The sequence below is a fragment of the Vigna angularis genome, chromosome 5 (assembly GCF_016808095.1).
Source record: "Vigna angularis cultivar LongXiaoDou No.4 chromosome 5, ASM1680809v1, whole genome shotgun sequence".
NCBI lineage: Eukaryota > Viridiplantae > Streptophyta > Magnoliopsida > Fabales > Fabaceae > Vigna > Vigna angularis.
The window spans coordinates 247,000-271,035 of NC_068974.1; the positions used below are offsets into that span (position 1 = coordinate 247,000).

The following is a 24,036-nucleotide window of genomic DNA, read 5'->3' on the forward strand; positions in this document are numbered from 1 at the left end:
TAACCTCCTTAACTTAATGTTTTTTATAGATGCTCTAAATTTTAAGTAGTCTTAATTGATATTAAATATTATTTCTTTTGTAATACGCCTTAAACTTTAATTTTTTTTTTCTTATTGACTTTTTTTTAAAAGTTAATACCTACATATAATAGAACTTTATTTTAATTAATCCTTAAAAAAAATTCTAATAAAATGAATTGCAGCAAAAGGAAAAACAACGAAATTAAAGCTCAAGGTATATATTTATGAGAGATAAAGTTTGAGAATAATTTAAAGTTTAGGCTATCTGCTTTTAAAAAAAAAGTCTAAGACAATTATAGCCTTGTGTGTGCAAATAATAATAGAAAGATAAAAGTAAACAAATCCCTCTCTGCCTTGTAGTTTAGGTCTTTCACTTGTAACAGATAATTTAGCAAGTAATATTTACTCATGAGGCTAAAATGGTCATATTACTTGGAATTAAAGTCTCACTCAAAAATGACAACACCTCATTATATGTTCCTATCGAAAAAATTTAACTTTTGTTTAATTGATGAAAACATATTAAAAATGAAGAAATTGACTATTTTTATTAAAAATAAAATATTGAAAAAGAAAAAAAAAGTGTTGTCATATATAAATAAAGTAGAAATAGTAAGGTAATTTAATTGAAGTATTTAACAATTTTAAAATATTAAACTCCACGTTCTTAAATACCCGGGGTTCAGTGAAAAATAAACTAATTTCTCACGATAGTTTTTTGCATAAATATTTATAAGAATAAAAAAATATAAGATGACTTTTCTTATAAAGTAAAATTAGTTCTGTACAAATTTTAAAAATATAAAAATTGTATAAATTCTTTTACAAATTCTTGTTTGTTTGGTAAGATATTTATGAGGATAATTAAAAAACATCACAAATCCTATCTCTACCTTTCTCAAAAAAAAAAAATCTTTTATTTACTTTTCTCAACTTTCTCATTATATTGTCCATCTTAAATTTAACACTTAAACAATGTACCATAAGGTTTTTTGACGTCACCAGATCGATCACCTAAGCCAATTATTAGGTTAACCACCATATTGACTACTAGGCCAATCACTTAGGACGACCACCAAGCTGACCATCAGGCTGACCATCAGATCGATCACCTAAGTCGACCACTAAGTTCATTACCAAGCTGACCATCAAGCCGACCACACAAGTCGACCACTAGACTAACCATCCACCAGGTCAACTAACCACCTAGTTTATTGTTTTACATTAACTACTGGAGTTTGTTGTAAAATTTTATGTTATTTTTTGACCTAACATTAGGTTATGTTTTAAGGATCCTGATTTTTTTAATGCTACGTCTCACACCAATAACCACCTCGAGTAACTGCCCATTGTGTTCCTCTTTGTGAGTTTTAGTTCAACTTTCTTATTTCGTAAATTTAATATTGATATAGTACACATTATATTTTTCCAAATGCTTTGGTTATATTAGGTTGAATAAGAATAAAAAGTAACTAGACACACATTTGTGTGTTTATTTCCACATAAATATTGTTTAAAATAACATAACTATTTTCATAACGTAAAGAGCAAAATATAACCATAAATATACACAAATGGTATGTCTTCACCAAGGATGTCATTTTATTTAAATATCATCATTGTAGAAAATAAATGACAACAACATATAATTGACATTCAACCGTTTGAAAATTGTTGAACTTCAAATAAAGAAGTGGAGTTTTGAAACATGTTAGTTCCCATAATTCGTATGTGTTTTGATTATATAGTATTGGTGAAAGCGTTACCTCGCGTAGACTTTTGCTTCTTGCATCCCATGGCTATTATTGCACCTTAATTAGGGAAAACTTTCAAATTGCATAATCTGTAATGTTTTTGAATTGCTCACTTTGTAAAAGAAAGACAAATGTTCATGTAGTATTTCAGAAAATATTTCATATTGGTTTGGAAATTTTTTTCAAAAAAGTTTGTGCCAAAATATTTTTAAAATAAATAATCTAAAAGTCACCATTTTATAATTTTTTTTTCATTTTAAAAATCCTAATCAGAAATCTTTAGGATCATTCGTGATCTTTTCGAATTATGGATCTTTTATGAGAAATGAAATTTTATATAGTATTCCGAAAGGTATTTATCATATTCTAAAAAAAAACAAAAAACATCACATATATTTTGGAAAAATTATTCTATTTTTATTTTATTTTTATTCAAAAGACTTATTTTAAAGAGTTTCTAGAATAAATAATCAACCAATCACCATAAAACATCAATGATAATGTTAAAAGTTATAGGTGTGCAAGCAGTAGTTATGGGGTGCAGGAATAAAAACCTTTTATCACATGATGTACAAAAAAACGGCGCACGTGGCATATATATCTATCTCTCTCTCCCTCTCTCTCTCTCTATATATATATATATATATATATATATTGTCCATGTGTTGGCTGGTTAGCTCATGGAAGAAGCTTTTGGGCAGTCGCTTTCCATCTTGTTCGCAATACCCTTTAGTTTATTTGTGCCTTTGGAGCTTCGTCGGGATTCTTTTTACGGTTCCGTGTCACACTAGCATTCTACTCGAGTCATGGCTTCACACATGGGCGACGGTGCCAAAGAAGAATTCCTCAGAGATTTTGGTGAACATTACGGCTATCCTAACGGCCCCAAATCCATTGATCAAATTCGAGCTACTGAATTCAAGAGATTACAAGTTCAAGGTCATACTCATACTTCCCATTGATTATCCAGTTTCAAAACGCTATCAACATGATAAAATAATATCTATTTCCACTTGCGAATGGATTGTCAATTTTCTTCTGTTTTTCTTTTGTTTATTTTTGGTTTTCCTGCTTTTACAGATCTTGTCTACTTGGACCATGCTGGGGCAACTCTATACTCTGACCTGCAAATGGAATCAGTTTTCAACGATCTCACTAATAACGTATATGGAAATCCTCGTATCCTAACATGTTTCACAATCTTTATTGTTCAATATTCTTAAGACTGACTGCAGGGTGAATTTGCGTAAGTGGTGGTTGACACCGACTTTATGAAGTGAATTTCCTTAACATTGATACTAGATAGCCAAAGTGACTCCAGTTCTGCAACTCTTGACATTGTGAAGAATGCCCGCCTCCAGGTATATGTAAATTTTTAATTATTTAGCATGTTAAACTTCTTTGCAACTAAATTATGATAATTTTGTGATTTGATTCGGGATGATGATGTATCTTTTGTAGTGAAAAGTGGATGTTAATATTTTATGCAAGAATTTGTTAATCTATTTCTGGAGATGATAAAGGAGAGAGTAATAAAGTTCAATGGCAAACTGAACGTAATTAATTTTCCTGGGTTTACTTTGTCTTGCTTTGGTTGACTGGAGTGGACCATGTTGGGTCAGCCAAATAGGTGTGTCCAACTAGTAGTTGTTCACTAGGAAATTGCTATTGGTGTTTCTTTTTTGTACTTTTTCATATTTGTTCTGGAATTTTTTCTACATTTGGACGTATTATTGAACTATCAATCATGCAGGTCCTTGACTACTGCAATGCATCACCTAAGGAATACAAATGTATATTTACCTCTGGGGCAACAGCAGCGCTGAAGCTGGTTGGAGAGGCTTTTCCGTGGAATTATAGCAGTAGTTTTATGTATACAATGGAGAATCATAATAGTGTTCTTGGGATAAGAGAGTATCCTACGCAATTAAAAAATGATACATTGTTTAATTTTATAATAATTGCCTTTGGCCAACTTCTGGATACCGAAGGTTAACAATGCTCAACAACGTGGAGGTGACATCATGATATTCTAGTGTTCACTTTCCTGTCACTGAGCTGTTGTAAGGAAAAAGGATGAGTTTATCATGATAGTTACTGTTCAGTATATCACTGTACTGATGAAACAATACCTTTGTTTAAGTTTAGTAAAATGGGATGAATCTTGGCATTAGATGTCTTGAAGTCATTAAGATATTTCTTTTGGTCCTGATGTGACTTTAATTCCATTTCTTTTCAAACCATTTTTCTGTTCAACAAGATTCGAGGACTTAACTATTTTATATAATATTTTCAGTGATTTTTTTTTTTACTTTACCAAGTTTGTCTTCAGATAATGTCTTATTTTTTCATTCTGTCTGTTATTGAAAATAATTTTCTCTTGCAATAAAACTGCTGTAGTACAAATTTCCTGTTACTTTCTGATAGATGTGGATATGTTTTTAATTTTTTCCATTGTGACTGCTCTGCTACATTAGATGACTAATAACACCATCCTGTGTACCCCCTTAACTAGTATAGATATGCTCTTGATCATGGAGCACAGGCCATTGCAGTAGATATTGATGAAGATATACATCCTGGAATGACAGGAGAAACACTTTCTACAAAGATGTCACTGCACCAGGTTCAAAGGAGAAATGTCGCTGAATCACCAGAAGGAGAGCCAACAGGTAAACTCTTTAGGTCATGGATATGTTGCTGGGTTGGATGACTTATTATATTTGTTTCTTCAATGCAGGTGATGTGTATAATTTGTTTGCCTTTCCCTCAGAGTGCAATTTCTCTGGATTAAGATTTGGTCTAGACTTGGTGAACATTATCAAGGAAGACTCAAGCAATATTTTGGGAATTTCTTCAGTTTGCAAGTAATATACTTCATTCTCTCTTATTGACTCCTTCAATATGGCATTGAATCTTTTGTCCAAATAACATAATAAAGACTTAGTTATACATATCTATTTGATAATGCAGACTCTATCTATCAAATGACTTGTATGTCAAACTGATTATGCTGTGCAATTTATTATTTTCTTGTTTTTCCTCATTCAAAATATTCTTTATGTTTTCTTTGCGAGAGGTAAAGTATTGTTTTTGTTGAAAATAGTATATGATAGACAATAATTAAATAAACTATAACATTCAAATGTGAAACCATGTATGCAAGTTTTGTTTTTACACTTATTGTATATGCTAAATTCCTAAATAGTAGAGCTGCAGTGTGACTTGGGATTTTTGGGTGCATGTGTTATGTTTAAAACCCAATCCCTCAAGAGAAGCAGTAATTTAAAACAAAGGATGAAATCTGTGTGTGTATTATCTCAAGTATGGAAGAAAGCTACTGGAGTAGCATAAAAAGAGAAAGGACTGAAAACCGGAAATTGTTGAATTGCCAAAAAAAGCAGAAAGGAAGGGTTTGAGTCAGATTCTTTTCCCTTTCTCCATAACAGAATAGCTACATATTAGACCCTGCCTGTTAGGTTTCTGGGCAATGAAACCTAACCAACTCCCTCACAAACTCTCACAGAAGACACATATAGAATGATTAGAACTTCTGTATTAACCAAAAGAACAAATGTACACCTATAGTGATCTAACGGGAGCCTAATCCACCCCACAAGCCAATATCCTGTCTTTACACAAAGAATACAAAAAAAACTCCCTTCTAACAAAGAATAGAACTCTATTTATACAAGACCTCCCTTCCCACCCATCCTAATTGCTAGAACAGTTAGGATATTAACTCTGTATTAACTCTTCCTGCTCTCCTAAACCCACTATATCCTATTACTTTATATCCTATCATTATACCCCGCTGCAGAACAACCTTGTCCTCAAGGTTGGAATCGTGAAACTTGATCTCCTGGCTCCTCTTCATCACCGTGTTATCATATGAAGGGAACCCAATGGCTGCTGCCTTCCGATTCAGGTCGGGAGGCTTGGGTGGTGGCAAATCATTCTCCAATGTCTTCCATTCTTCTTGGATTCTATTAACTTCCAGCATTTTGGTCACCTCTTTTCCAGAATCATAAGCCCTGAGAAAATGGTCTTCAATGTCTTTCAATGCTTCAAGCAGCTCTCTCCCCTCTGCAGGTGTATCAATAACTACAAGCCCCCTTTGCTTCCCTTGGTCCTCGGTGGCCACATCCACCACCTTCACTATTTAAACACCGCTAATCGCTTGCTCCGCAACACCTTCACTGTTACTTTTATTATTATTATTATTCTCTTCAACTCTCACCAGGTTGTGCTCAACTTCTTCTCTTTTCACCCACGGAAAAACTGATTTTTCCTCACCCTTATTATCACTTCCCACCTTCGCCACCCCACTCACCCATGTTTCCTTCCTTCCGCACGGACTCCACACTCTCGGCGCCTCCCGATCGTTCCGGGTTATAGCGACTGGGCTCAGACGGCGTCACCGCTCTTGTCGTTCGCCCCCAAGACGCTTGATTCTTGGTTGTGCTCCAGTTCCCAGCCTTTGCATCGCTGTGGGCCTCCCTTATATCCCTTGCGATCCTCATAGCCTCCCTCAATTCTTGTGGGTCATGGGGTGGAACTTGATTGCAGATGCCCTCTTGCAGTCATGCAAGAAAGTACCTCATTAGCTATTCTTCCGCCACTCCCTTTGTCTGACCCACTAAAGTTTCGAAATCTTGATTATATTCTTCCACCGTCCCCGACTGCTTAATGGCCGCCAACCTTTCACAGATTGTACCCCTGTTCTTTCCTCCAAATCGCACCACCATTGCTCCCTTCAGACCTTCCCAAGGACGATTCTTGGCTTTCTCCTTCCAGGTCCGGAACCAATACCCAGCGCTTTCCTCCATGCTAATGTATGCCAGGCGCACCTTTTCGTCCTCCGCCATCCCTTGTAACTTGAAGAACTTCTCGGCGTGGTTGATCCAATTCAGCGGATCGAGTCCCTCAAAGGCCGCTAACTCCACTCGTTTCCTCCAACTGTATTGCCCCTCCGGACGTTCAACTTCTCTTCCTCCATCATCTTCTTCTTGCCTTGCCCTCCCATTTGCATTCACGGACGCTTGACTTCCGTTCGATTGTCCCTCTTGGTCGCGGTTCCTTCCTCCCAAGATTCTCATGACTTCTTGCAAGTCTTGACGTATCACTACCGAATCTTGATGCAACACTGCTGTCTCAGCCTTCATTCCATCCACATCGATCTCCATAGCTTCCGGTTGACCCTCCACTACGTTTAATCTTCCGTCGATTCTGCCCTCCATTTGGCCCTTCTCCCCCAAATTGGATCTGGTAGGTCGGACCAATTGTTACCTAACCAACTCTCATAGAAGACATATATAGAATGATTAGAACTTTTGTATTAACCAAAAGAACAAATGTACACGTATAGTGATCTAACGGGAGCCTAATCCCCCTCACAGGCCAATATCCTGTCTTTACATAAAGAATACAAAAAAAAAAATCCCTTCTAACAAAGAATAAAACTCTATTTATACAAGACCTCCCTTCCCGCCCATCCTAACTGCTAAAACAGTTAGGATATTAACTTTATATAAACTCTTCCTTCTCTCCTAAACCCATTATATCCTATTACTTTATATCCTATCACTGCCCATATGTAATCCTTGAGACTTGGATTGACGCCCGCATGTAATCTTTGAGACTTGGATTGACTGTTTTGATTCTCCCACTTATACTCTTTCTCTGATTATGCACATCTACTGCCACCTGGCCATTAGTCATTACATATTCAGATTCTTCTATGTGTTTCATTTGTCCTTTTTGTATTTTTACTTGTTACAACATGCATATATTGACAGCTACATTTACTTTTGAGACATCTCTGAACACTTGAGTTATAATAGTCATGATTTCTTGGTTCATTTTTACTGTTTTTTAGAATATAAGGACACATCAATGAGACTAATCCTGTATGCAGGAACTTTAACTTTAGTACTCTATTTCTTTTATAAGCAAACGTTTTAAGAGGGAAAACAGAGGTAAAGAAGCAAGATGATAAAAAATCCTCAGAAACTATCAAGAATAAAAGGGTAAAAAAAGAAACATGTAGCAGCATGACGATCTCTCTAGATCTACCAAAAACACCACTCTAAAAGAGAGCATTAGTTGTACAACATTTATACTTCACATATTTATTTACTTGCTTTTTCTTTCACTTTGTCTTGTTCTTTTCAATATGATGGATACCCCAATGACAAAAGAAGACTATATATAGATGAATTACTTTGTCTTTTTTAAGTCACTCTGAGAGAGCTTTATTTCTTTTTGGAAATTCTTTGAAGCATAGATGTTTGGTGTAGGAGAATATAAGCAAATGTCAATTTCTTTATTTTCTGTTTTCTAAGCTGTTTGTAAACGGTCTCTTATTCTTTGTATCAGGATATAACCTTCATCATTACATTTATAACTAACAGAGCTGTCACCTCATGGCTATAGCTTTCATTTAAAATGTTTATATATGTTTCTTGTGCAGAGAAACACTTCAAAAGGTTAGGGTAGAGATTAAAAGTATGGAAGAAATTATGATTCAAATACTTTATCTAAATAGTACAAGAGGATCCATTATACAGAACTCTTCCACCCTACAAACAAGTACAAAAAATTAATAATATGAAGAGATTTATTTGTCTTTGAAAATTCTTTGAAGTGTAGATATTTGCTTACTTTTTTCTTTTCCTGTAAAAAACAAACAATGGGCTGTTGTTTTCTTTAAGCCACTCTCTCTTTTTTATTTTGTGCAATGTTTGTCTATATGTATGGAGAGAGAGAAGATTTTATTTATCTTCTGAAACTCTCTAAAGCGTGAAGCATAGATGATCGTATATTTGCTTATTTGTATATTTCTTTTCACAAGAAATGGGCAATGGATGGTCTTAATTGATGCTGCCAAGGGATGTGCTACCATGCCACCTGATTTATCTAAGTATCCTGCTGATTTTGTTGCTGTCTCATTTTACAAGGTAAAAGAGTATATATTTTAATTTTGTTTTACTAAGGACTTCTTCGAAAACTAAAGTTTTTTCTTTCTGCGTTTCTGTTAGCTTTTTGGCTATCCAACTGGGCTTGGAGCTCTCATTGTTCGAAATGGTAAGCTACTGGTTGTGTTGTGGGCAATGGATATATATTCTAATTTTATACTGTTAGAATATAACTGAGTAACTCACAAAACGGAGAACAAACAGGAAAGAGGACAAGAGATATGGGTATTCAATATGAAATTTATTTCTCACTTATTAGGAGCAGTTAGTTAACAGCCCACTAACTACCTAACTAACATACAGCACTAACTAAATTATTTACGACACTCCCCCTTAATTCATATTAGCAGTAGACAATAATCCTGTCTTTTCTCTAATCAACTTGAATTGGTCAGCCTTTAGAGGCTTTGCTAAAATATCAACCATCAGTGTTAGATGTTAAGATGTGTGTTTCTGTTATTTGGGCTTAGTCTATTCTGTATTAAGGGCATTGGCCCATATCTTACAATATAAATAAACTACCCTATGTGTATGCTAAACACACAAGGGATATTTTCTCCCAATCTTCTCTATTTCTCATAATCAGTTCATTAGTACTACAGTATTTTACCTCCAACTTCCCTTTACTGACTTGATTCCTTAGTAAGTGAAATTTTGTCTCTATATGCTTGCTCCTTCCATGAGCAATAGGATGTTTAGCCAAGCTAAGAGCTGACTTGCTGTCTACTAGCATATTCATTTGCTCTTCTCTTCTAATCTTCATTTCTGACATCGAGTTCTCAAGCAGTTAATTAACAACCCACTAACTGCCTGACTAACATACAACAGTAATTGAGTTATTTATAATATTCCCCCTTAATTCAGATTAACAGTGGTCAACACTCCTATCATCTTTCTATGCAGCTTGAATCTTCACTAAACACACTCACAAATTAGGGAAGAAAAAGGAAAAAGAACAAGAGATATGGGTACTAAATGTGAAATTTATTTCTCAGTCATATGTATCACAATACATCATTACTATTTATAGTACTTTTACAAGCAGTTAGTTAACAGCTCACTAACTACCCCACAAACATTCAACCCTAATTGAATTATCTACAAAGTATATAGTTTTTATGATTTGATATTGTTATTAACCTTGGCTAGAACTATATTTTATTCTTTTATTCATTCATTCATTCACTGATCCATTGACTTTAAGTACAAGACATTTATCTATGCTAGTATCTATATCTCAGGATGCAAATGCTTGATTGATTCACTGTATGCTATTCTGGGTGAATTCTGTTGATGCTGTGCCTTGTTTCTCTTGAGCGTGAAACTTGTGTCTCATGGCTATTAATTTGACTCTAGAAGTTTTTCTGTTATTGACTATTCTATTCTCTTACATTGCAGATGCTGCCACACTACTGAAGAAGACTTACTTTAGTGGAGGTTTGTGGCTTAGAATTTACCTGCTTCATTGCGGTTTATACATGGTTATTTGATTGATAGGACCCCATCACAGGAACGGTTAGCGCATCCATTGCTGATATTGATTTTGTTAAAAGAAGGGAAGGCATCGAGGAAATGTTTGAGGATGGAACTGTTTCATTCTTGAGCATAGTATCTATCCGCCATGGCTTCAAAATCCTGTCTTCTCTTACTGTATCAGCAATATCAAGGTATATAAAGTTGTATAAATATATAAAATATCCAGATTATGACATGAATTTACAATCATAATATTATTTACCATTTGAAGTTCTTGTTATATATTATATTAGTCTTTTTTATCATATGACTGATTTAACTTGTTGCTTATACTTTTCAAATTTCAACATCTGATCAAGGAAAGAAAAAAAATAGACATCAGTATAAATTAGTTATTCTAAGTATGTGATAGGGATTCTGTAGCAGCATCACATTGTTGCTAGAGTTGCTGTATTGGAATTCTGTGGAGCGTAACCCAAATGTTTTAGCTGGTTGAAGGGACATCAATGACTTTTTTTCATTGTTCAATTTTTTAAGAAATTTATGTATTTTTACTTGGGTTCTTTAAAGATAAAATGGACTGTTAGTTTATTTTCAAAAGTGTACTTTAATCCTAATTTAACCTCATAAAGTTGGCTTATAAGAAGAAATTTGCACTCATATATATTATAATTTGGTCATATATCTTGTCACTGTGAAATTTCCAATTGCCCTCTTATGTCAAGAATTCAACATCTCGACTATGACTAGATATTTGTTAGTGGTTTGATAGTAGGATGGTAGTAGGTGGCCCAAATTGTGCAACAAACCTCGCTTGGATAGATTTTGATATCATATTAAAAAGTAGACTTTAAGTTTAACTCTCCTTCATAAAATCAGTTTGTAAGTAGATATTTGCATCTACTTATATATTATAATTTAACCATATCTCTAGTTGATATGTGATCTCTAAAAGTTTGTAACTATTAATAGAAACAAGTTAGTTTTTATCGTTTATATTGTCATCACATGTAAGTCATTTTGTATAGCTGTAGGTTTTATTAATGAGTTACTTGGTACAGCTATCAGTCAGTATACAACTTTCAGTAAGCAATGCCTATAAATACATTTTTGTACTCATGTTTCCACTGAAATGCGATGATAAAAATTTTCAGTTCATGTTCAATTCATCTTCTCTAATTCTCTCTTTAGATAGAGTTACACAAAGGTTACAAACATCTATCATCTAGTGGCAGAATACATATTTCAAAGAATATTATTATTAATGAACATAGATTTCCTTTTCCTGATCTTTTTCCAAATACACCAAATTTTGTCAAAGATCTTAGTCAATATTTTAAGTTCAAATCTGACAACCTCAACAGCCTTTAAATCCTTTGTCTAGTACTTCCATGACACCTGATTTTAGTGTAACTTCTTCTATCCTACACCCATTATATCCTATTACTTATATCCTATCATTACACCTCGTTGCAGAACAATCTTGTCCTCAAGGTTGGAACCGTGAAACTTGATCTCCTGGCTCCTCTTCATCATCGTGTTATCATATGAAGGGAACCCACTGGCTACTACCTGCAACTTCAGGTCTGGAGGCTTGGGTGGTGGCAAATCCTCCTCCAATGTCTTCCATTCTTTCTTGATTCTCTTAACTTCCAGCGTTCTGGTCACCTCTTTTCTAGAATCATAAGCCCGGATGAAATGGTCTTCGATGTCTATCAATGCTTCAAGCAGCTCTCTCCCCTCTGCAGGTGTATCAAAAACTGCAAGCCTCCTTTGCTCCCCTTGGTTCTCGGTGGCCACATTCCCCACCTTCACCTTCACTGTTTCAACATCACTTAGCGCTTGCTCCGCAACACCTTCACTGTTACTATTATTATTAGTATTATTCTCTTCAACCCTCACCACAACGTGCTTAACCTCTTCTCTTTTCACCCACGGAAAGAATGGTTTATCCTCACGCTCTTCTTCATGGCTGTCCTCTTGCCTTTGTTCAAGTTTGGGCTTTTGAATGTGGTGCCTGAACTTACTTCGTTGCCCTTTTCTTTTGGACCAAATTTCCACGGGGGCGTCAAGCACATCGTTCCCTGCTTCGGTATCACTCTCGGGATCAACCATGCCCCGCTCCTCACGCGCCCTCACAATGCGTTTGACGGCCTCAATCAATTCGTAATCGAAATTCGACGACAACTTGGCTCCAACTGCGGCTGTTCCCTTGAAGCGGTCGTAATCAGAGAGCAACACATGCCACTTGCGGCGGCACTGAGCGAGGTTGCACTGCACGTCCAAGGCCACGCAATTCTGGGCGATGATGTTCCACTGCTGGTAGGAGGAGAGCGCGATGGAGCAATCGGCTTCCACCGTTGCGACTTCGTTCACCAAAATGAGCGACTCGATGATGCTTCAATCCGGAGCTGCTTGGGAGCGCATGCAACGAAACACGCTAGCCGTACCTGAAGCGTCGATGACGTCATCTTCGTAAATCTTCATTTCTTTTTGCCCTCCAAATCGCACCACCATAGCTTCCTTCAGACCTTTCCAAGAACGATTCTTTGCTTTAGCCTTCGAAGCCCGGACCCAATACCCAGCACTTCCCTCCATGCTAGTGTATGCCAGGCCCACTTTTTCTTCCTCTATCACCCCCTGAGTCTCAAAAATTTTCTCCGCCCCAGCAATCCACTCCATAGGATCAAACCCTTCGAAAGTTGGTAGTTCTACCCTTTTTACCCAATTAGGTTGGGCGTCTCCTCGGTCTTCATCCCGTTCCTCCTTCGAGATCTCTCTTCCCCTTCTGCGATTCTCGTTAACCGAATGTTGATCTTTCTCTGAACCATCTTTCTTTCCTTTCATGGCAGATTCATCACTTCTTGTTGAGCCCTTTATCTGAATCTTGATATTCTGCATCATTTCTTTTATTTCTTGGGTAGTTCTTCTCCATTCTGCTAGCACTCTTTTCTGTTCGCTGGCCCACCTCTCCACAGTATTGATTCTTCCTTCCAAAGTATTGATTCTTCCTTCCATCACGTTCTTCTCTCCAAGGGATCTATTCTCTTACAATTGGATCCGGCAGGTCGGACCAATTTGTTAGGTTTCTGGGTATGAAACCTAACTATGAATGCTCCCTCACACACTCTGAAAGCACACACAGATAACGAAAGAATAGGTTTCTTGTATTCAAATGGGTATGATACACTCTACAAGCACTCAACTGGGAGCCTAACCTCCCCCACAGGACCAAAGGTTCCTGTCAAAGTCTATAACTGTCAAAACGTATCTAAAACAATACAAGAATTCTATTTATGCAAGTCACTTCCCGCCCATCCTAATTGCTAAAGCAGTTAGGATATTAAGTCTTTCTTCTATCCTACACCCATTATATCCTATTACTTTATATCCTATCATCTACCCTCTAATAGAAAGGTTGTTGGCTGTAAATGAGTTTTTCAAGCCAAGAATATTGCATATGGAAAATAAATAAGTATAAAACTCGTCTCGTGACAAAAGGTTTTCATCAAGTTCGTGGTTTTTATTTTCATGAAACTTTCTCTTAATTAATTTTTCATGAAACAATTAGAAATATTCTTATTATTGCCTCTCGTGGATGGAAATTGTTTCAACTTGACGACAATAATGCTTTTCTCGAATGTTCGATCTTGATGGCAATAACCACTTGGTTTTGAAGCGAATGACAAGTCTCTTGTTTGTATGTTAAATAAAGTACTATATAGTTTAAAACAATCACCACAATAATGGTTTAATTGTTTGCAAACTACTTTTTGATAATTTGGATTTGCAGTAGCACATGCAATTTTTCTCTTTTCGTCTACAGAGAGCCATTAGCAATCATCTATTTTTGGTTTATGTTGTTGATATTATCATAATTGACACTTCCACTACTTCGATCCAGCATATTACAGCCAAACTTTGCAAAACTTTTTCTTTTAAACAACTTGATTACTTTCTTGGTCTTGAAATTAAATATTTACCTTATCAATCTATTCTTATGCCTCAAACAAAATTTATATACAAGATTTGCTTCATAAAACACATATGTGTGAAGCTCATTCGATTTCTTCTCCTATGGTTTCTAATTGCAAGTTGTCCAAATATGGTGTTGATATGTTTTCAGATCCTACTTATATCAATTAGTCGTAGGTACTTTACAGTATAACACTCTTACTATACTTAGTTTTAATGTAAACCAAGTTTGTCAGTTTATAGCCAAACCCCTTGATTCTCATTGTGTTGTGGTAAAATGTATATCGAGAGATCTTAATGGAACTTTATTTCATGGATTACATATTCAATTTGCTTCACTTGATCACCCTTTGTCTTTAAAATCCTATTGTGATGCTTTTTGGCCATCAGATGTTTATGATTGAAGATCTACTTCATGAGCAACAATCTTTCTTGGTCCTAATTTGATATCTCGGTGGTCCCGAAAGCAGCAAGCTATTGCTCATTCAATTTCTTCTCCTATGGTCTAATTGCAAATCCTACTTTATATCAATCAATAGTAGGTGCTTTACAGTATACCACTCTTATTAGACTTAAAATTAGTTTTGTTGTAAACCGAGTTAACCACTTGATTCTCATTGTGCTGTGGTAAAATGTATATCAAGATATCTTAATGGAACTTTGTTTCATGGATAACATCTTCAATTTGGTTCACTTGATGACCCTTTGTCTTTAAAATCATTTTGTGATGTTGTTTGGGCAATCAATGTTGATGATAGAAGATCTACTTCATGAGCAACAACCTTTCTTGGTCCTAATTTGATATCTTGGTCTCAAAAGCAACAAGTTATTGCTCCTTCTAGTATTGAAGCTGAGTGCAAAGTTTAGCACAAACCTCTTCTGAGCTAGAGCTATCATGGATTACTACATTGCTTACTGAATTACAAATTTCTTTCACTACTTATTCTTTTATGTGACAATCAGAGTGTTGTATCTATTGCTCACAATTCAGTATTTCATAATCTTGCTAAGCACGAGTAGATTGATGTTTTCTTTGTTAGAGAGAAGGTTATGGCCAACTATGTATTTGTCATATTCTAGCTCTTGATCAATGGGAAGATATTCTAACCAAGCCTTTATCTGCATTTCGTTTTATGTTTCTTTGGAGCAAAGTCAATTAAAGAATTTTTCTTTAGAAAATCTTCTTCTCCTTGAGTTTGAGGGAGGATGTTAGTAGAAACAAGTTAGTTTGTACAGTTTATATAGTCATCACATGTAAGTCATTTTGTACAACTGTAGGTTTTATCTAGTTGATGTGAGACTTCCAATAATTAAATTTTTGTAATGGAAGGGGATCTTTCTTTTTACCAGGTCCTTGTGCTTTACATTATGATAACCCATGGATGCAGAGTGGGGATTGTTGATATTATTGGGTGTGGTAAGGAAGGTGAAAAGGAGGGAGCAAAGGTTCATGATGATTGGGTATTAAATTTGTGTAGCGCATTAAGATGTGTTACAAAATTTGTGAATTTGGGTTTATGGTCTAAGTCAACCATACAAAACTAATTTCTAAAGTGAGGATTGCCTAAGCCTTGTAGGAACTGTATTGGTAACATGTCTCTAGTCGATGTTGAATCTCGGCACATGTTCTAGTTGAAATTTATTATACTATTTTTTTGCTTTAAGTTATTTCAACGTTATCCTTTGGTTTTTTTTTTTTATTTTATAAAGCATGCAAAATTTGCTGCGTTGTAGACATGTAGCATCTCTTGCCTTGTATACAAGGAAAATGCTTTTGGCCATGAGGCATGGCAATGGATCTAGTGTTTGCATCCTCTACGGACATCATAATTCAAAGGTTAGTTTGTGCACAATTTCTTGTCCTATTTACTTTTTTATATGCAGGGTTGATTTTTAGTTATTTGTGCTTTAATAGTTGTACTAGAGTTTAGAGTGATTTTAGAAAGTGTTTTGTATTTTGAAGAATGAAAAACAACCTTACATAGATCATAGATTCAATTATATATAGTTGTACAAATAAGCATCAGAGAACTAACTAACTGATAGAGAGTCATAACACTAACAAGTTTTTAGAGTACATCTCTACTCTAATACCCCTCTAGTTCATGAGAAGGGAAGAATCAGCCAATAAGAAGTGAGTTTAATGCTAACTTATCCTCACAAAACCGATTTGTAAGGTGAAACCACTTTGAGCTTAGACCTTAGAATAATAAATAAGTAGTAAATAAGGCTTTAGTGAGGAATCAAATGTGGGAACATGAACTACTTACATGTTCTTGTTGATGACCCACTCTTGAACAAAAGAGAGATATAGTATCCAGTATTGCATTAGAAGAGTATGTAATAGTTGATTATGCGTTAGAGCTATAGTGCTCAAGTTGTCATAGGGAGTTGGAAAAATATTATTGGAGTCCATGATGTTTTAGTTCTGGCAAGCACTAAGTTGTGATATTCACTTCAAGTAATGGGTTGAGCAACTGCAATTTTCTTCTTGGATTAGTTGACATATCATGTCCATGTTGTGAAACCCTCAGGAAGCAAATTATTCTACAAGCATGTTCCCATGTAGCCTCTTCTGCAAGTTGTTCCTCTTGTTGAACATTGAGATGTTTTTTCTCCTTGCTGCATATATTATTTGATATGCCTTTTCATCTGGAAGTCAGGACAACACTGCAAAACAGCGTAGGAATATACTTACTTTGGTTATTGTTTTCTAAATAAAAAAGCACTCATTGCCTTAGACATACGATGCATGGAACCAATTAATACTTTTTTATTTTTCACCCAGAAATTGCATCATGAAATGGGACTGATAATTTCATTCAACATGGAACTGATAATTTCATTCTCTACATCCATCTTTGGTAACATGCAACCAATTAATACTTCTTTACTTTAACCCAGAAATTGCATCATGAAATGGGACCAATAATTTCATTCAACTTGAAACGGCCGGATGGCTCTTGGTATGGATATCGGGAAGTGGAAAAGCTGGCGTCACTTTCAACAATTCAGCTAAGGGTATAAATTATGATTCTCTTCTTGTTAATGTTTTCTTTTTATAAATTCATGTAATCATGGTAATAAACTATTTGTTTATTTGTATTTTTTCCATTCTTTTATATTAAGGAGGATACTGTTTGAATTCTGATTATTTATCTTCACTGGCTATCTGTTTAGACAGGATGCTTCTGCAATCCAGGTGCATGTGCAAAATACCTTGACTTGACTCATTTGGATCTTATTTCAAATACTGAGGTATTTCTACATATTCTGTTACTCACTAACAATCAATATCGATGTAATGAGTGTATACTATAGTTCAATAGTGCTAACCTAGTTAGTATTATCGAATGTATGGTGATGTTGTAGCATTCTTATTTTCATTAAAAATAATAGTATGACAGATGACGATTTTTTTTGTATTTAGGCTGGCCACGTTTGTTGGGATGATCATGATATAATCAATGGTAAACCTGTTGGTGCTGTAAGAGTATCCTTTGGCTACATGTCAACATATGAGGATGCCAAGGTTGGGAATCTCTAGACCATTTTGAAGTTTTTTCAACCTTTGGAAACATTGACCCCCATCTGGTTCTGGATTCATTTTTTGTTGTATTCATGAGTAAAACCTATACTTTAAAAAGAAACACCTATACTTAATATGGAAAAGGGGGCAACATATTGATTTTGGATAAGGTTCATTTTTTAATAGGAAATCAAAGACTATGTTATTACAAATTTCTTATTTTCCTTGATATTGGATTAAGTTCATTTCTCACGATTTTGGTTACCCATCTGACAAAACTAATTTTGTTATACCGTCTGTTTTTCAGAAATTTGTTGATTTTGTTGCAAGTTCCTTTGTGTCACCTCAAAATCACATTGACCATGGAAATCAAATGAAAGGTCAACATCCTTTTCCAAATTAATTTATTCTCCATAGTTGGTGAATTCACATCCTGTTGGTTATGTTCATCAAATGACAAGGACTTGCACTTTTATTGCATTTGTACTTTTGCTATTCTCCTTCCCACATGAAAAGGCACACGCAGATTTGTGTACATGAATATAGTGCATACTTTAATGCAGCTACTTAGTATGCTTACTTAACAATTTTCAGCAAGAGATTCTCCATAGTAAATACTTGTGTGGGTCTTCTAATAATATATTTAGGAAGTCTGTTTAACTGATATCAAAAATTTTAAGCTGTTGATTATTTTTCTTTTATGCGAGGGCAAGGCTTGGCACAATGGTAAATATTTGCCTTGTGTTCGGAGGTCATGGGCTCAAATCATGGAAATAACCTGTCTGCTTTTGGGGGTAAGGCCGCATACATCTACCCTCCCCGAACCTCACTTGGTGGGAGCCTCATGTACTGGGTTGCCTGCTTTTTCTTTTATGGGTAGTAGTCACCTAAATCTTCTGGCTGGGTCCAACAGTGGTCATCATGATTCCATGAATTTTATTATCTTCTCCAACATTCCTATTGTTGAATCCATTGAAAATCAAAGACAATTGCAAGTGCCAAAGACTGGCACTAGAAAACAGGCACAGAAGATTACCACAAGAAGGAACACCCTAGAAAACAGTCAATTAGAAGGAAGAACACCAAGTGGCTCCAAATAGATGAGTTTCCTAAATCAGATCAGACCCATTGGAACTTATCAAACAGACCCAGATCATTATTAGAATGTCACACACCATTGAAAAGCACCCTATTAGAGGTAAAAAAAAAATAAGGAAGCCAAATAGCAAGAAATAGACCACTATTTCCCACAAAGCTGTTTCAACTTGTGGAAAACTTTCAGGTTGAATATTTTGCGGAAGAAACAAGTTGGATGGTGTTGGGAATAAGGGTCCATCTGTGTGCAAGACATTGATTTTGGACCCTACAGCAAGTAGACCAACTATTTTTTGCATGCACAGTACTTGATGCAGCCAGTTAGAAACTGGACTAGGCCTAACTCAATTCCAAAAAGGTAGTTAAGAGAGGTTGGGGTTCAAGCCTTATATAACTAGTGTCTTGCCTTATTTCGAACTAATATGGGGCTTCTTAAGAGAACTGCTACCAAAGAATGTACATCTCGATTGGAGTATGAAGGTTACAGGACTAGACATGTGAATGACCTGATATTAAAACTAGAAATGCTTTGATGCCATACTAGAAATGAATGGATAACTAGAGGTAGAGGTAGCCTATGAAATATTCATCTAAAGGAGTTCCAAATTAAATCACTTTTTTGAAGGATTAGTTATGGATAGATACAATGGTGTCATTTGATTTATGTAGCTTACCTGTCTATTGGGAAAAGACTAGATTTTGTGTATAAAAAGCTTATGTCTCGATTGCTTCATACACTTCCTTGGGCAATGAATCTTTATATAATTTCCTCTAAAAAATTCTACTTGAATTTGCATTCAAGAAAGAGATACTAAAGGAGACAATAACCTTCCTTACAAAATTTCAACATCTGGAGTCGTATATCAAATTCAAATTTTTTATATGTATTTGTTAATCATCAATGAACTTATTAATTATTGTATTGCTGTTGTCAGATAAAAATCTAGGATTATGTTTAAAATCTGTTGTTAAAAGCCTTGTAGCACATTATTTTCACAGTATAATTATGCTTTTACTGTTTTAGATGGACATGTACTCAGTTGATCACCTGCAGGTGTAGACAATGGTTTTGTGGATACTGGTTATTATCTCAAATCAATTACAATATATCCAATAAAATCTTGCGGAGGTTTCAGTGCAAGGAGTTGGCCTCTTAGCAGCAATGGTAATTTTTTCCTGATTTTACAAGGCACATTTACAATTTTGTCAATTTCAATAATAAGAAAGTTAAAGAAAGAACAACCAGAAACTGTTGAAATTAAAGGATTTTGGTAAACAGAGATGAAAAATAACAATCAACAATAAAATATTATTGAAATTATTGTCAGAACATGCAACAAAACAAATGAATGAGATTAGAATCTCCATATGACAAAGGTCAAAGGAGAAATTGACACTAATAAACTTCATTTGGAAACAAAAGTTTGCAATGTTTCAGAACAATTTGTAGAACACGATTATTTGGGTGGCCAAGCCTATTGTGCCATACATAAACACTGTTATCTACAAAATTCTTCTTGTGTTGTTAGACCTGTCACTATTTGCCTTATTATTACTATTGTCCTTACCTCTAATTGGGAATTATTTCAATTGGGTGTTAACATTGCTCTTTATTGGAAGTCTTGTATCGACTAGAGATAAGTCCAAGTTACAATATATATAAATAAGTTCAAACTTTACTTTACAAGCAAGATTTGTAAGATTGAGTTAGGCTTAAAATATATTTTTGAATATGATATCAGAGTCATGGGTTAGAGCCTATCTTAGTGAAATTTGTCGTTTGTTAGGTCTATTTTTCTATGCTTTATCGGGTGGCTATCGAACCATCAATTAATATCTAGTCTCATACTCGATATGTATATATTTCAGTGTGAAGGAGGTATGTTGGAAGTTTCAAATCGACTAGAGATAAGACCAATTTACAATATATAAGTGGATGCAAACCTCATTTTATATGTTGATTTCGTAGAGTTGAGTTAGACTTAAAGTTTATTTCTTAACACTTTTCTTAATGGTCTTTTATAAGAGACAATTTACATGGTGCAACCTCTTGGTTTTGAAAATTCTAATAAATTTCTTGTCTGAAAGCTCAACAAGGCTATTTATGGACTTCAACAGGCACCTTGGACTGGTTTGTTGACTCAAATCTACCCTGATTCAGTTTGGGCTTATAGCATGCAAATGTGATCCTTCTTTGTTTGTCTAGAGACCTCATTCTCACACTATTTTTATTCTAGTGTATGTGAATGATATCTGTATTATTGGCCGTTCATTGTCATCATTCAGCAAGTTATAGCGCATCTTAATTCTACTCTCTCAAATAACTTGGCCACTTGGACTATTTCCTGGGCATTGAAATCGAGCAGTTACCCAGTAAATCTCTTCTTATGACTCAAAGCAAGTACATTTACAACCTTATTCAAAAAAACCAACTCTTTCTCTCTGAGTTAGAATACACTACGGTGCTTGATTATATGGGCTTATTGGGGATGCTGCAGATGATTGATATGATGGGGTCCTAACGTAGTCAGTATATTGATGGGGTCCTTACTTTTTGATTATAAAAATATAGACTTATTGCATTCATTACGCATGATAAGAGCATGTTTTGTTTCTCCTAAATGAGATATTTATGCCTATAAATTTGATTTAGTACATGATTCAGAATATTATAACCTGATTCTCAACACTAAATTAGTAGAGGTAGTAACCAACTAAAAATAAAACAAAGAACATTCCATTTATGGAGTAAAACTACTTTAATAGTTTCTGATTTCATTTTTTCAATCTACAATTTCGTATAGCTTTTGACAACAGTATCTTTGAATTTTTTGCAGGCCTCACCTATGATCGCCAGTGGATTCTTAAAAGCCCAACTGGTGAAATACTTACCCAAAAAAAGGTAATCTTTTTTTATGGCAGACAAGATCTTAAATTTAGATAATCTGTGGATGCAGGATGCAAACTTCGGGAACTGCATTTTTTCTTTTTTCTCAGTTTTGGTTTGGTGCTTCAATTTGGTTGATTTTTTGGAAATAGAGTGTAAGTGAATTCACAACACTGGGACTCTTTTCTCATGGGAGTTAGTTTATGCCATTAACAACAATTAAAAGGAACCAAAACGAAGGGTTGATAGATATTTACGACTTCAGGAATGTTTTGAATTCAAACTCTTAATTTTATTATAGATCAATGAAAATCTGAATGTTTGATATTATCATGTACATAAATAGAGTGAAAACGATTTAGTTGTGTTTTCTGGAATTCACAAATTAAAGTCTTATTTTATTTTACTGATTTAAATATTCTGATTTATTAGGCTAGTATTAAATATTCTGTAATTTAGTAATCAATTTGTGATGTTGACATCAAATCAGGTAAATTTTTGTGATTTCCTTTCTAGTTGCAACCTGTCATTGTGGTTCTTTATTTTTAAGAGGGATTGAACTTCAGTATTGTTATTTAATAATATAGACAAAATATTCTCGGAGGGTATCAACATTAAAAAATTGTGTAGGAAACACTTGTAAATATAAATATTTGAGATTATCTCGTGTGTCCTTGTACTCTGTCTACCCAAAATGTCTAGGACCACAATTGTACCGAGGAAAGAAAATTGTATATTGGGTGAATTGATTTTTTCCCAGGTGTCCTGTATATGTTGATCAAAGACCAATACAATTTATATAATTTAAAATCCTGATGCATTTAGAAGTAACCTAATAACCTGGTTACAACTAAGCGACTCAGTCAAAATGTCATAAAGCTGCTGTCCCATCCTTGCGTGAAATGTGGAAATAAGGTTTTGTTGGAGTCTTTCTTGGAAAAAAACTGTGGCCAACCTCAGTATGCTCCATCCTCTAATGAAATCAATTTCTTCAACTAATTGTTGTGACCATTTCAACTCTCAAGCAGTTTGATCAAGGTCTATATTTCAAGTTTATCTTTTGGAAATCAGTTTACCAGTACCATCAACAAAAAACAATAGCTTATATTTAACCTCCTACCCTAGGGACACATAGTCCAATATTCACCAAAGTGTTTAAGGAATTTCCATAATATTGATTCATGCGTGCTAAAACAATGTTCTATGAAACTAAATGAACAAGACCCAAATCCTCTTTCGATGATGAATACAAATACTTCAATGACGAAACATATGATGTCTTGTTGACTTTGATTCACCTGACTATACAAGGTCCTTCATAATTATGTGTTTTCTGATCTCTCAAGTGCATGGAACAAAGATAAGTTTAAAGAGACATTGTGGAATAACATACCCGTTAAGGACATCCACCCCCCAAGAAAAAAAGGCCTTTTCAAATTCGTTATGTTTCAATTGCATGGTCAAACATACATGTTGTATTCCACAAAATTCTGAAGAAATATTTGTTAATTCCTAAATGCATTCTTATTTTTCTTCACACTATATTTTTAAGCATTGGCTATAAACATCCGAGTTGCTTTTTCTATCAAAAGATGGAAGTTCTTAAGCATAACTTTGTCGTTTTGGAATCTTAGCTATGTTAGCATCCCTAATAACAGCAATCAGTTTCAAGTGGGGAGGCTAGCTCAAAACCCAAAAGAAAGCCTATAATGTTAGACACTTAACTTTTAATCAATTTGGTTGCTTCTGAGTATAAATTTTCCTTTTTGGTAATAAAAAGTTTAGAATTGGAGGATGCTCTACCCATTCCTAGCCTTGGTAAATGGCCAAGCATGACAAGGATATACACTTTGAATCTACAATTTTTAGATATTCATTCATCTAATTTGCTTGGCGACCCATGCTTGTAATGTTTATACACTTGTTAATATTTGTTGGAAGTCCCACATCGACTAGAGATAAAGCCAATTTATAATATATAAGTGGGTGCAAACCTCACTTTGCAAGCTGGTTTTGTAGGGTTGAGTTAGGTTTAAAGTCCTCTTCTTAGCATGGTATTAGAGCTATGGTTAGAGTCTATCGTAGCGATATTTGTTGTTTTTTTAGGCGTATTGTTCCACCTGCTATCAGACCACCCATTAATGTCTAGTCTCACGCTTGAGATGTATATACCTCGGCGTGAGGAGGTGTGTTGGAAATCCCATATCAACTAGAGATATAAGTGGGTGCAAACCTCATTTTATAAGTCGGTTTTGTGGGGTTGAGTTAGGTTTAAAGTCCACTTCTTAACAATACTTATTCATCATGTCTATATGATGCTTA

The 24,036-nt window shown here is 34.8% G+C and overlaps 2 protein-coding genes across 6 annotated transcripts in view; one reads left to right on the forward strand and one right to left on the reverse strand.

The window, feature by feature from the left end:
* The first annotated feature begins 2,433 nt into the window (after positions 1-2,433).
* LOC108340378 (molybdenum cofactor sulfurase) overlaps positions 2,434-24,036 on the forward strand; it is a 28,495-nt gene continuing 6,892 nt past the window's right edge. The window contains exons 1-17 of one of the 4 annotated variants that reach the window (XM_017577719.2): positions 2,434-2,714; positions 2,856-2,954; positions 3,078-3,136; positions 3,529-3,689; positions 4,296-4,447; positions 4,516-4,642; positions 8,629-8,734; positions 8,816-8,861; positions 10,151-10,189; positions 10,263-10,419; positions 15,938-16,040; positions 17,108-17,224; positions 17,384-17,461; positions 17,634-17,735; positions 18,040-18,112; positions 19,882-19,992; positions 21,665-21,729. In XM_017577719.2, coding sequence (XP_017433208.1) covers positions 2,582-2,714; positions 2,856-2,954; positions 3,078-3,136; positions 3,529-3,689; positions 4,296-4,447; positions 4,516-4,642; positions 8,629-8,734; positions 8,816-8,861; positions 10,151-10,189; positions 10,263-10,419; positions 15,938-16,040; positions 17,108-17,224; positions 17,384-17,461; positions 17,634-17,735; positions 18,040-18,112; positions 19,882-19,992; positions 21,665-21,729 — 1,728 coding nt within the window. In that variant the 5' untranslated portion in view covers positions 2,434-2,581. The remainder of the gene's footprint in view (positions 2,715-2,855; positions 2,955-3,077; positions 3,137-3,528; positions 3,690-4,295; positions 4,448-4,515; positions 4,643-8,628; positions 8,735-8,815; positions 8,862-10,150; positions 10,190-10,262; positions 10,420-15,937; positions 16,041-17,107; positions 17,225-17,383; positions 17,462-17,633; positions 17,736-18,039; positions 18,113-19,881; positions 19,993-21,664; positions 21,730-24,036) is intronic. The other 3 variants (XM_052878398.1, XM_017577718.2, XM_052878397.1) reach the window with 3 other exon arrangements.
* Positions 5,002-10,337, reverse strand: LOC128196779 (uncharacterized). Of its 2 annotated transcripts, none has more exons than XM_052878400.1 (2): positions 10,210-10,337; positions 5,002-7,064 (listed from the first exon to the last, which is right to left on the reverse strand). In XM_052878400.1, the coding sequence occupies exon 2, from the start codon at positions 7,013-7,015 to the stop codon at positions 6,383-6,385; it is 633 nt and encodes a 210-aa protein (XP_052734360.1). In that variant the 5' UTR covers positions 7,016-7,064; positions 10,210-10,337; the 3' UTR covers positions 5,002-6,382. The 2 variants fall into 2 exon arrangements, with proteins under 2 accessions (XP_052734360.1, XP_052734359.1); XM_052878399.1 differs by having other exon boundaries at positions 5,002-7,072; positions 10,210-10,333.

Bases quoted from the DNA above. Each gene is read 5' to 3' on its own strand.
- LOC128196779 (XM_052878400.1), bottom strand. From the start codon at position 7,015: ATGGAGGGCAGAATCGACGGAAGATTAAACGTAGTGGAGGGTCAACCG.